Below are 13446 nucleotides of genomic sequence, written 5' to 3'. Positions count from 1 at the left end.
CTTCGTGCATTCCGAAGAAACAGAGACCTATTGCCTATATTATTATTATTATACAGGATTTATAAAGCGCCAACAGTTTGCTCTGCACTCTACAATATAACGGGAGACAATACACGAGACAGCACAGTAACAATACAATAATACACGAGGGGTTCGAGGGCCCTACTCCTTGGAGCTTACAATCTAGGAATATACTGCCTGCATGAGACCACCTTTGGTGCAGTTTATGTAAATGCACAATACAGGCGTACCTCGGTTTACGAACGCCTCGGTAACGTAATTTTTGGTTTACGAATGAAAATCCATTGAAAATAATGCCTCGGTTTATGTATTGTTTTCGCAATACAAACGGATTAATTGGTTTTCAATGCATTCATGATTTTTCTTTAATCACGTCCCTGTACAATATTTATGCCTTTAAAGTGCACTTTATAAAGAGTTTTGAACAGACAAGACTTTTTTACTTTTTTCTGACCTCTGGAACAGATTAATTGGTTTTCAATGCATCTACGAATTTTTTTCGCAATACGAACGGATTAATTGGTTTAATTGGTTTTCAATGCATTTACAAATTAATTTTTAATCATGTCCTTGTACAATATTTATGCCTTTAAAGTGCACTTTATAAAGAGTTTTAAGCAGACAAGACTTTTTTTTACTTTTTCTGACCTTTGGAACAGATTAATTGGGTTTTCAATGCATCTATGAATTTTTGTCGCAATACGAACAAATTAATTGGTTTTCAATGCATTTACGAATTAATTTTTAATCATGTCCCTGTACAATATTTTTGCCTTTAATGTGCACTTTATAAAGCGTTTTGAACAGATATAAAAGACTTTTTTTTTTTTTTAAACTTTTTTTCTGACCCCTGGAATGGATTAATTGGTTTTCAATGCAATTTTTTGCAATATGAAAAGTCCCGCGGAACAAATTAAATTCGTAAACCAAGGTATGCCTGTATATTGTTTTGTAGGTGCAGCAGCAAACTTCTGGAGTCCTAGGGGCAAAAAAGTGGCATAACAGTATTCATGTTTAAATTCGGTTCCCATAGAAGTCAATAGCCTGTAATCCGCACCTGAACCTGAAGGCACTGCTCAGAAATCATACATGACTCTCTTTCAGACCACACTGAAAGTGCACCGCACATATGTAAGCAGGCACCATAGGAAGCTGTGTGCATTGGATGTGGCTCAAACCACATCCAATCCACATATATGTGAACCAGCACTTAGGCCCCTTTTACACGGGCGTCATCCATTCGGTCATGTTTTTGCTAAGAAAAGTGGATTCAGTTTACATCCATCCATCATCCCATCCATCCATCTTCTGTTTAGTTCCGTTCCATTTACAACAGTTTTTTGTCTGCTTCCATTTTTCAAACATAATAAAATGCAAACTTGTTCCTTTTAATAGAAAAAAAGAAAAAAAAAAAGAGACCTAACTGGAGGTGATGGAAAAACTGATATAAACGGAGGACATCCATTTACATTCGTTTGCCTATAGAAATGCATTGTTGTCCATTCTTCATCCATCAACAGACGAATTAAAAACGGACAGATGGAACGCACGTGTGAAAGAGGCCTAAATTCCCCTTTTCAGACCCCCCACCTTCGCCACTCTTCTGGTCCCCACTGTACGTACCTCCATGATTAGCTGTCAGTTCCCACGCAGCCAGTGCAGCTTTCGGGGGATTTTTAAATTCCACTTTTTTCTCCTCTGTCTTTCTGCTGGGCTTTCGAGACGGTTGAGGGTGATTCTGATTGATCAGCATTTTCAAAGAGAATTTCTCTGATCCATCCGAGAAGCTCTGCAGAAAGAAGGGGGAGAAGAGCAGGGATTTCAGATCAAATTAATGCCGTAATAATACTTTTTTGGACAATATTAATTCGTTCCTTGTATGTCTACCAGGAGTTCAGCTTTAATGATTGTTCCTAGCTGCCTATCAGGAGTTCAGCTTTAATGATTGTTCCTAGCTGCTAATAGAGAGGGGAAGTTTAGGTGTCCAGATGCCAAGCTAAGAATAAAATGACATTGGGTCAAAGACTGGGCTCAGCCTTGGAGAGTGCAGCTTGACTTGACATTTGGTCAAGTTTGGTCTGCTGGATGGGAATCGGCCTGTATAGCCATGACTTATCACAGTTATTGTATCTTATAGTTCTGTTGGTTTCTGCTCTCCAGGAGATGATGTACCTGTGGAATGGATTTTCTGTACTTGGAAAAGACGCAAAGCTAACAGAAGACACTCTGAATACAATTTGCGTGGCTGAGAACCATCTTTTACAAGAGCCAGGTAACATGAGAAACATGTCTTACCTCAATGGGGGTTTACGATGCCCAAACACATTGGATGGCAATCAAACAGATGGGTTAGGCGAAGACCTAATGTCTATGGGGCACCTGCAGACCACACCAGCTTGGGGCTCTTCAAGTAAACTAGTTACTTTTTCAATCTCTGTTACTTTCTCTGTAACAAGTCAACACTGATGATGTCTGCTGAACCTGTCCCCCATGCTGCTTCATAGACCTTCATACAATCAGCGTGACAGTTTGTGTTTAGAAACATGCTGGATGCCTGAAGGCAGATGCATCATGTCTGCAATGCCGGGTTTTCCAGCTTCTGTTTGTTTCTGATATACAAATAACAGTAACAGGTGACTTTGCCTTATGAATACCCTAGGATAAATGACTCCTATGTGCTGAAAGTGATACTAAAGATACATTTTATTTTCTTTTAAACAACAAACATATCATACTTATCATACTCATGCTCTGTGTGGTGGTTTTGCACAGAGCAGCCCTGATTCTCCTTTTCTCGGGTCCCCGCCGCAGCTCCAGGCATCTCCCTTCTGCTGAGTGCCCCCATGGGAAGCCGCTTGTTTTGAGGGTACTCATGCGTGCTCGCTCCAGCTCAGTCCCCCCCCACTCCCTCCTCCCTGTCTGTCTGAACCAATGAGGAGGAAAGAGCCGGGAGAGCCACTGCTCTCGTACATATCACTGGATCAAGATGAAGTTAAAAAAAACCTTCAGCTCTTACAACCACTTTACCACTTGCCTACCGGGCATGTTTACCCCCTTCCTGTCCAGGCCAATTTTCAGCTTTCAGTGCTGTCGCACTTTGAATGACAATTGCGCGGTCATGCAACATCGTACTCATATGAAATTTTCTTCATTTTTTTGAGACAGAGCTTTCTTTTGGTGGTATTTAATCAACTCTGGGTTTTTTATTTTTTGCTAAACAAACCAAAAACAACTGAAGATTTTGAAAACAAAAAAAAGTTTTTTCTTAGTTTCTGTTATAACATTTTGTAAATAAGTGATTTTCCTCCTTCACTGATGTGCGCTAATGAGGCTGAAGGGATGGGCACTGATAGGCTGCAGTGATGGGCACTGATGAGAAGGCACTGGTAGGTGGCACTAATGGGCATTGACAGGCATCACTGATGGGCACTGAAAGGCAGCACTCGTATATGGCACTGATAGGTGGCACTGACTGGCACTGATAGGAGGCACTGAAGGGCACTAATAGGCAGCACTGACTGACACTGATAGGCGGCACTGATAGGTGGCACTGAAAGGCAGCTCAGATGGGCACTGATATGTGGCATTGATGTGCACTGGTAGGCACTGATATGTGGCATTGATGTCGCACTGATGGGCACTGACAGGTGGCACTGATGGACACTCACAGGTGGCACTGATGGGGCTACACTGCTCATCAGGGCACTGATCAGTGCCCTGATGATCAGTGCACATGTCCCCTCTGAGGAATGCTGATTACCAGCTCTCCTCTCCTCTGTCAGCGTGACAGCTCGTGAGGAGAGGAATACCTGTAACCGGCATCTCCTTATTTACATGCGATCAGCTGTGATTGGACACAGCTGATCACATGACCGAGCCAACGTCAAAAAGAGGAAGAAAACCGCGCGACCATGTATTCCTATGGAACTCTTCACACTGATCCGCTGGTCAGATGTGTTTTTCAAAGTCCTGCCTGCTGCATTTTTGGTACAGGTTTGGTGCGGGTGAAAAAAACGCATCTCTCCATTGAAATCAATAGAAAACACGGCAAAAAAATGCATTTTTGAGTCACGTCATGTTAAAAATGCAAAGCAAGCACATGGTAAAAATAGTGGCAAAAATGCAGTGTGAAAGTAGCCCAAGTTTTTGGTTTTTTTTCTCAAAGGTTGAGATTGAAACCCAAAAATTGTGCAGTGATGCCCAATGGCCAACAGCAGTAGTCAGAGATTAAAACACAAGACAGTCTTATGGGTGGTGATGATATCACAGGGAGTAATAAAAGCTGCTTCTTGCTATTGGAACAAGGTAAGAGAAAAGATTAATAATCCCTGGACCAGGGGCGGACTGACCATTTGGAAACTCGGGTACTGCCCGAGGGCAATTTCGTGTTTGCATTTTTAGCATTTTTTTTTACCTGAAAAATTTTTTTTTTGCTAAAAAGAAGTCCAAAATTCCAGTTTGGCACGTTTGGCTGTGTTTTTCAGCGTTAGAGAGTTTTTGCAGCCAAAAAACGCTGATTTCAGTCTAGGTGTGCATGGACACATAGGATAACATGCTGGGGGGTTTACTGGCTGTAGAAAAAAACGCCAAAAGCAGCCGCTGTGAAAATGTCCCGTGTGTATGAGGACTAAGTGACAGTGGTGAACAGCAATGCAAGGGGCAGGGGCGGACTGACCATTTGGAAACTCAGGCACTGCCCGAGGGCCCGGGGTCAGTAGGGGGCTCCATGAGATGCCCCTGGTACCTTTTTCATAGGCTTTTTTGAGTTTGGGCAAGGACACAGGGGCCCCATGATCCCCTATTGCCCGGGGGCCCCATGAGTTGTCAGTCCGCCCCTGCCCTGGACATAACCTAGAGGTAGAGAGGGAGGTCTGAATATAAAATGAGATTATTCCTTTAGTCAAATCCTATAACAGACACCGTCATGCACATGAATGGCTGTGTCTATGCAAGCCAACCATTCAGCATGCTTGAAAACTTTTTGGATCATTCAGAGAACCACAGAAGTTCTACATATGGCAATGCAGGAAAATCTTCTATCCTGCTGACTGTGTTTTACATTCCTTTTAATATTTGACCTTCTTTCTTCTTCCTCTGGATCAACGGTGGGTATAGGATTTAAACTTTTTTTTTTTTTTTTTTGGTCAAACTGGATGGACTTTGTCTCTTTTCAGCCAGACTAACTATGTAACTTTGCTTCCCTTCTGACAGCCAACGAATACACGGAGGACGACCACTGCTCCATCCTTCTGCTGAAAGGTTTGTGTCTGAGGCATCGAGGGCGGCTGGCACAGGCTGAGCAGTGCTTCAACCACATCTGCCAGAGGTGAGCAGTCTGGTATAGACGCGGCATAGTGGGTCACTGATGTCCCTGTATGAACTGATGAACCCTCACTGATTTCTGATCTTCTCCTCTGCAGCGAGAAGAAGATAAAATATGATCATCATTTGGTTCCCAACTCCCTGCTGGAGCTGAGCCTCCTTTACATGCAGCAGCGAAGGGGGGAAGATGCCATTCCACTGCTACGCCGTGCCAAGTACGTAAAATACGGATAGTATCAGGGCTTATATCTTCAGTTTGGAGGTTTAATTTCCTCCAACAAACGGTACTTGGCCATTAAAGCTAAACTGCAAGAATATGGTGACCTACCCTTATGAAAATACAGTATATGGGAGCTGTTTTACCTTCTGAAAGGGGTAGGGCAGAGACCGGATTTCAGTTTTATTTTTTTGTTGCTGTATTTCAGTAATACTTAGGATACGTTCACACTGATGTGTGGCAAAAACACATGTGCAGTTTTGATGCGTTTTTTACAGGACTTCAAAAATGCACAGCTTTTTTTATGCGTTTTTGTCACATTTTCTATGGATTTCAATGGGGAGGTGTTTTTACACATGGTGATCTGGCCAGTAACACACCTCCTGTATTAAAGTGCCCCCACTCTGGATGAAGGCTCGCAGGGGGCATGTTTGGGCCGCAGAATTGTCAGTCTGGGGGGAGGGGAGCATTGGATGTACTAGCAGATTTAGATACATTAACCACTTCAAGTCCGGACACTTTTACCCAGTGTTGTATTTAGGTTTTGTGCTGCCCTAGGCAACACAAAAATTGGCACCCCCCTCCCACCCACAGAGCACTTCCACTACCACTGCCTCCCATACACCAGCTACCATGCGAGACAGAGAGACACTCGCCTTCACAGCTCCGGACATCCCTGGGAACAAGAGTGTTGCTGTGCATACACCGTCACGAAACCTGTAGCCTCTCTCGGAACCCACCAGGTCCCTAAGCCATGTGTGTCCCTTCTTCTGAGGGACAGTGCTGCCCTCCCTGAAAAATGCCGTCCTAGGCAAATGCCTTGTTTCCCTTGTGGTAAATACACCCCTGCTTTTACCCCCTTCCTGTCCAGGCCAATTTTCAGCTTTCAGAGCTGTCACACTTTGAATGACAATTGTGCGGTCATGCAACACTGTACCCATATGAATTTTTTAGCATTTTTTTGAGACAGATAAAACTTTATTTTGGTGGTATTTATTCACCACTGGGATTTTTATTTTTTTGCTATATAAATGAAAAATCCAAAAATCTTTTAAAAAAAAAGTGTTTTTCTTATAACATTTTGCAATTAAATAATATTTCATCATACATCTTGGCCAAAATGTATTCAGTTATCTTTTTAGTAAAAAAAAATAACCCAAATTAGTTTATAACCAAAAATAATAAAAAAAAAAATTATTTTACATTCTTATTTTATTTTTTTATATTCTTTGTTTTGTGTTTGTTTTTTTTACATACTGTCACCCTAGCAGTACAGTGTCACAATGGTACTACTTGTGGGGGGTGATGGTTTTTCTTATTTTTTTTTTTTTTTACATTGATTGCTTTTACACCCATAAAGGATGTAAAAGCAATCATTTCTCCTCTCTGGCTGCATTCTTGCAGCCATTGAGAAATACTGTGAGGGCTGTGATTGGTCACAGCTTGTCACATGGTACAAGGCTGTTGTGAATAGCCATGTACCATGTGACCTCTGTGACAGGGGCCGACTGACCATTTGGAAACTCGGGCACTGCCCGAGGGCCTGGGGTTAGTAGGTGGCCCCATGAGATGCCCCTGGTACCTTTTTTCATAGGCTTTTTTGAGTTTGGGCAAGGACACAGGGGCCCCATGATCCCCTATTGCCCGGGGGCCCCATGAGTTGTCAGTCCGTCCCTGCTCTGTGATCATTCACAGATTTCACACGTAGTAAGCAATGATTTCAGAAGTGACATCTTGCTTACTACTCTTCATGTGATCACTGATTGGCCAATCAGTGATCACATGATCGGGACCTCGCGCAGATCAATGATTGATGTTCCACTGTGTCTGGAGGACACAGTGGGCACCGGATCGCAGTGCTGCACGCTGCCAGGGAGCGCACACAAGCAGGGGGCGGGGAGGCCGTTTATAAACAGCCACCCGCCCCTGCACTGCCACTGCCCGGCCGTTTATATACATGGGCAAGATGGGAAGTGGTTAATACCGAAAAGACGGCTACAGCCCTGTTCTATCGCTCTGGGAGGTCTCTCAGAACACAGTGCATATGCCTTCAGACACAGCTGGTCACAGCGGCCCTTTACTATGTGATCAGCTGTGTCCAATCACATGTAAGCAGACTTGCTGGTTATCAGCAGTCTTTTCCTCACGCTGTGTCTGTGAGAGGAAGAGACAGTCCATACCTGGCAAGGCTGTCAGCGCTTTGTTTACACTGATAATCAGGGCACTGATCATCAGTGCAGCTTTTCAGTGCCACCTCATCAGTGATACCTCATGAGTGCAGTCTCATCAGCGCACATCCGTGAAGAAGAAAAATTACTTATTTGCAACATTTTATAACCGAAAGAGTTTTGTTTGTTTCCCCCCCCCCCCCCCAAATTTTGGATCTTTTTTTCATTTGTTTAGCAAAAAAAAACAGTGTTGATTAAATACCACCAAAAGAAAGTGCCATCAGTCTCAGAAAAATGATAAAAATTTCATATGAGTACAGTGTTGCATGACCGTGCAATTGTCACTCAAACGTGACAGTGCTGACAAAGCTGAAAATTGGCCTGGGCAGGAAGGCGGTGAAACTGCCCGGTATTAAGGTGGTTGACGCATTGCAGCCAAACTCCAGCTCACCCTGCAGTTACACAAGCAGCAATATTTTTTTTTCCTTTTGGGATAAAGGTTTTACATGAACAAATAAAAAGCTGATCATTGTAAGCACCTCTATCAGTGGTAAATGGTTTGTTTCAACCTTGTGAACTAATACATTTGTAATAGAGTGTGTTCTTTTGAAAATCAACAGATTTAAAGGCCAGATCACCAGGTGAAAATAAAGAAAACGAATGCAGCCATCATATCTAAGAAGCTCCATAAGACGCACCTAGATTTTAGAGGTGGAAAACAAGAAAAAAATATTCTGAACCAGTGAACTGCAGACACAGTACAGGAGATGACCAGAGACTGCAGACACAGTTCAGGAGATGACCAGAGACTGCGGACATAGTACAGGAGATGACCAGAGACTGCGGACATAGTACAGGAGATGACCAGAGACTGCAGACATAGTACAGGAGATGACCAGAGACTGCAGACATAGTACAGGAGATGACCAGAGACTGCGGACACAGTACAGGAGATGACCAGAGACTGCGGACACAGTACAGGAGATGACCACAGACTGCGGACACAGTACAGGAGATGACCAGAGACTGCGGACACAGTACAGGAGATGACCACAGACTGCGGACACAGTACAGGAGATGACCACAGACTGCGGACACAGTACAGGAGATGACCAGAGACTGCGGACACAGTACAGGGGATGACCAGAGACTGTAGACACAGTACAGGAGATGACCAGAGACTGCGGACACAGTACAGGAGATGACCAGAGACTGCGGACACAGCACAGGAGATGACCAGAGACTGCGGACACAGTACAGGGGATGACCAGAGACTGTAGACACAGTACAGGGGATGACCACAGACTGCAGACACAGTACAGGAGATGACCAGAGACTGCAGACACAGTACAGGAGATGACCACAGACTGCGGACACAGTACAGGGGATGACCACAGACTGCGGACACAGTACAGGGGATGACCAGAGACTGCGGACACAGTACAGGGGATGACCAGAGACTGCGGACACAGTACAGGAGATGACCAGAGACTGCGGACACAGTACAGGAGATGACCAGAGACTGCGGACACAGTACAGGAGATGACCAGAGACTGCGGACACAGTACAGGAGATGACCAGAGACTGCGGACACAGTACAGGAGATGACCAGAGACTGCGGACACAGTACAGGAGATGACCAGAGACTGCGGACACAGTACAGGAGATGACCAGAGACTGCGGACACAGTACAGGAGAAGGATCAGAGACTGCGGACACAGTACAGGGGATGACCAGAGACTGCGGACATAGTACAGATGACAAGAGACTGCGGACAGTGCAGGGGATGACCAGAGACTGCTGACCTTTGGGGAGGGAGGGGGAGCGGGTACCTGAATTTGACAGGTACCCGCTCCCACTTCTGCGGCGTTGTCCTTCCCTCTTCTTCCTGCGCCAGCTTCTGTGACAGCCGGGTGCCCACTGCGCATGATCAAGAAGCGCTGCGCTTTGTGAATGGCCCGGAGCCTTCTGGGACCTGTCATGTGTCCCAGAAGACACTGGACCATTCACAAAGTGCAGCGCTTCTCGCGTATGCGCAGTGGGCACCCGGCTGTCACAGAAGCCAGCGCGGGAAGACTGTGCAGCGCTGGAGCGAGGAACAGGTAAGGTCCTGGAGGAGAGAAGAGCTGAGCGGCTGACCTGATATTCTGACATGGTGGCGGTAGAAATACCGGACTGGCCACTTTATATTCGCTCCATAAGAAGCACTGACATTTCCCCCCTTTTTTTGGGGGAAAAAAAGTGCATCTTATGGAGCGAAAAATACGGTAATAAATGTTTGCTTTTGGGTTGAATACAGCTTTAAGGCTGACCATACACTATACAATTTTCTGTCCAATTTCTGCCCAGATTCCTTTAGATTTACCTACAACTATGTAGTACAAGGGCCTGTATAATTGGATACAACTGAAAGTGTTGTTTAGGTTTGAACTCATATTATATGGTTTTTGGTAAATCTAAAGCAAAATTCTCAAGAACATTGTATAATGTATGGCCAGCCTAAGGTGATAATAAAAATATTTCATCATAGAACTCCCTACTGAATATTGATGGTCTCTATTTTTCAGTACATTTTGAGCGCACAGATATCCATTTTCAATGGAGGTGAACTTTAATTTTTGGCATATCTTTTCTTTCTTTTAGGAACAACTACAAGAATTACTCCATGGAATCTCGCACCCTCTTCAGGATTCATGCAGCGTTGTCCAAGCTCAAAGCACCAGACTCCGAGGAGAACAGCGTAGATGGAGCCAGCCTCTCCTGACCAATCAGAAGCGTTCTATTTGTTAGGGGACTGACATTAATCATTTAGGGATTGTGATGAGGTGTGTCTGCATAGTTTACATGTGTAATATTGTCGTGCCTACTGGCCGGTAAGGCAAACCTAGCATTAGAGTGACACCTTTCTCTGGTCATGCAGGGCAAAGCAAAAAGGTCACTTCAAACTGAATTCAAAGTATGGCAAATTTTATATAGTTCCATTGGTCCAGCTTGGACTTCTGCATGTGGTATAGCAGTGGGATCCTCGCGGAAGCTGGAAATCGCTAGTAGGCACCCCTACCGCAGCGATTGCCGCTAACTTCTAGGTCCTGATCAATGCGTTTTTTTTTTTCGATGAATGTTCAAAGCATACTCCTTGCAAAGTGTTTTCTGAGCGCGCCTGTGCCAAGCTTGCTACCCCATGTGCTCACGATGCAGCAGGGCAGGACTGGTGCAGTGCCTATTACAGTCATTTCCAGCTTGCATGGGGATCCCACAGTTATGGCACAAAATATTTTCCATATCTAAACTTCAGCTATAACAAGATGTTACAAATGCCTTAATAGGCGTAACAGGATCCTGTTCTGAAAATACGGAACCGAAGATGAACGGTACTGGATAACGTGCCATAAGGTACCGGACTACACAAGAGGCGTCGTCTTGCCTTCAACACTACAAATACCTGCATTTTCAGGTATGGGAAGAAAAGACACCCCAAACCCCCACCCACCCCACCCCCACTTTGCACTGTTCAGTGCCTGAGCAGCTGACAGTGTTATCCATACGCATGCAAAACCTGACTTGAGGAGAGGTGGTATCTGCATAAGAAATTCTTTGGGGTCCTGTGATGCGGGTGGGGGATGTCTCTAGCCAAAAAAAAAAAAAAAAAGGTATAAATGGGCACCTTATAGTTCATGTCATCCAGTTTTTCTTGTCTCAAGTTCTTTATTCCCAGTACAGGTTTCCTTCAGCGGCCTGTATCTAATATAATACCCGCATGCCGATAATAACATACATTTATAAAACCAGTTCAGGCTGAAAACCGGCAATTTCTGTGGTTCAGTAAATACAAATTGGGCTTATTTACTAAAACTGGGGCGTTCAAAATCTGGTGCTACGCTTCATAGAACCCAATCAGTTTGCAGGTTTTATTGCCAAAGCTTAATTGAACAAGCTGATTGGCTATCGTGGCACCAAAATCTGGGCGTTCCAGTTTTAGTAAAACTCCCCTAATGTCTCGAATGATCTAAGTAAAAAAGTGCAGTTTTCAATATTAAAAACACTTTTGAAAAAAAAAAATCAAAATAGAAGCGGCGCTTGCATTGCAGTCCGCGGTAGGTTTAGAAATGTCGCAATGGTTTTTTTTGTTTTGCTGTTTTTAACTCTGCAGTTTAAATCCAATGTCATTTCTGTATTTATTTCAATTGCCTTTCTCAAAAAAAAAAATGGAGTTGATGGGAAGTATTTGAACCGGACAAGGTTCGGGAGTTTCCTGCCCATCGGTAATAATCAATATAGTGTGTTTGCCTGTAAATGTAATAAATTGTATAGTTTTGGATAAAGCGGTATGGTCCTTGTATTGTGGCAAGAACTCTGAATTTGACTCTGCTTGTTGTGATTTTGATGTATATTTGACTCAAACCAGATTATAAAGGGGTTTTCAAGTTATCACAGCAAACAGGAGCCAAAGGCCCAAAAGATGTCCAGGGGCCCAGTTACAACCTTCATCTTATTGCAGTATTATTATTATTATACCGGATTTATATAGCGCCAACAGTTTGCGCAGCGCTGTACAAAATGAAGGTAGACATTACGGTACCAATACAATTTGGTACAAGAGGAAACAGAGGGCCCGGCTCGCTAGAGCTTACAATCTAGGAGGAAGGGTTGAGTGATACAAAAGGTAATAGCTGTGGGGGGGGGGGGGGGGGGGTGAGCTGATGGAGGAAATAAATGGCAGTTTATAGGTAGAAAACCTGGGGCAGTAAACCTGGGGTTAGTACAATTGGTCAACGCTGTCCATATGTATGCCTATTGGCATACCATAGTGCAGCCTTTCTCAACCAGGGTGCCTTGAGGTTTCTTCAGGGGTGCCTTGGCAATAATGTCTAAAGAATTGCCCAAAACTTGTATACAAGCCAGCGGGTGGAACAAGCCTGCCTTTTAGTTACACAAAGCCACAGGTTTTCATTGCACTCCATTACGACCTTCTAGCCGCCAGCGTCCTGACAACCAATGACATCATCAGTTGATAAGGAGGATGTCGGCTGCCTGCACAGCATCCTAGTTTGACCCTCCCCCGCCCCTCTCCATCAGTGCTGGGGTCATATTAGCTCAGTGATGGAGAAAAACTGAGGGAGAAGAGAAACAATGGAATACTAGTCAGTACCAGTGTGCAGAAGTGTATTTTGTTCTGGAAGAATAAGTCCCCTCTAGTGTTGGGTGTCCTACATGTGTGGATGTTGCTGCGTTATATTAAACTATTAGAATAGTTTTTCCCATTTTGGAATGGGGTGCCTCAAGACTGTCTATAATTTCAAAGGGTGCCTTGGGACTTTCCATTGAAAGCGTGCCTTGACTGAAAAAAGGTTGAGAAACAATGCCATAGTGTACGCTGTTTCCAGACCCCCAGGTGGAACAGTGGCGGGGGGTGGATACTTTCTGGTGCTTGTAGAAGTAATCATTACAGCTGCCTGAATCCCTCCAGACAACCAAGACAGATTGACAAGTATACACACTGGCTCAGCTGGTAGGAGTGTGTGTGAATACCCCTGCTGCTGCCGAAGTAAGCAATTACACCCATGGCAGTGAAAAGGTTAAAACTCCTATCAGATTCTTCTTTCTTTTCCTACTGGTTGGGGGGCCCACTTCCTGTCCTAGAACCATGGCAAGACAGGAGAGGGTATCAAGCAAAAGCAGTTGGAGGCCCTGAGGCACAATGGTGCCTGTAACCGTGCA

At 44.3% G+C, this 13446-nt stretch overlaps 1 protein-coding gene across 1 annotated transcript in view; it reads left to right on the top strand.

Moving 5' to 3' along the window:
- LOC149439392 (tetratricopeptide repeat protein 39A-like) overlaps positions 1-12050 on the top strand; it is a 77255-nt gene extending 65205 nt beyond the window's left edge. The window contains exons 15-18 of the mRNA XM_089659089.1: positions 2182-2293; positions 5233-5347; positions 5442-5558; positions 10372-12050. Coding sequence (XP_089515215.1) covers positions 2182-2293; positions 5233-5347; positions 5442-5558; positions 10372-10492 — 465 coding nt within the window. The 3' untranslated portion in view covers positions 10493-12050. The remainder of the gene's footprint in view (positions 1-2181; positions 2294-5232; positions 5348-5441; positions 5559-10371) is intronic.
- Positions 12051-13446: the final 1396 nt, after the last annotated feature.

The sequence above is a fragment of the Staurois parvus genome, unplaced genomic scaffold, assembly GCF_062004578.1.
Source record: "Staurois parvus isolate SC_StPar_1 unplaced genomic scaffold, SC_StPar_1.0 ptg001131l, whole genome shotgun sequence".
In the NCBI taxonomy this organism is placed as follows: Eukaryota; Metazoa; Chordata; class Amphibia; order Anura; family Ranidae; genus Staurois; species Staurois parvus.
The sequence above is the reverse complement of the archived record's forward strand: the minus strand, read 5'-3'. Positions and strand labels throughout refer to the sequence as shown.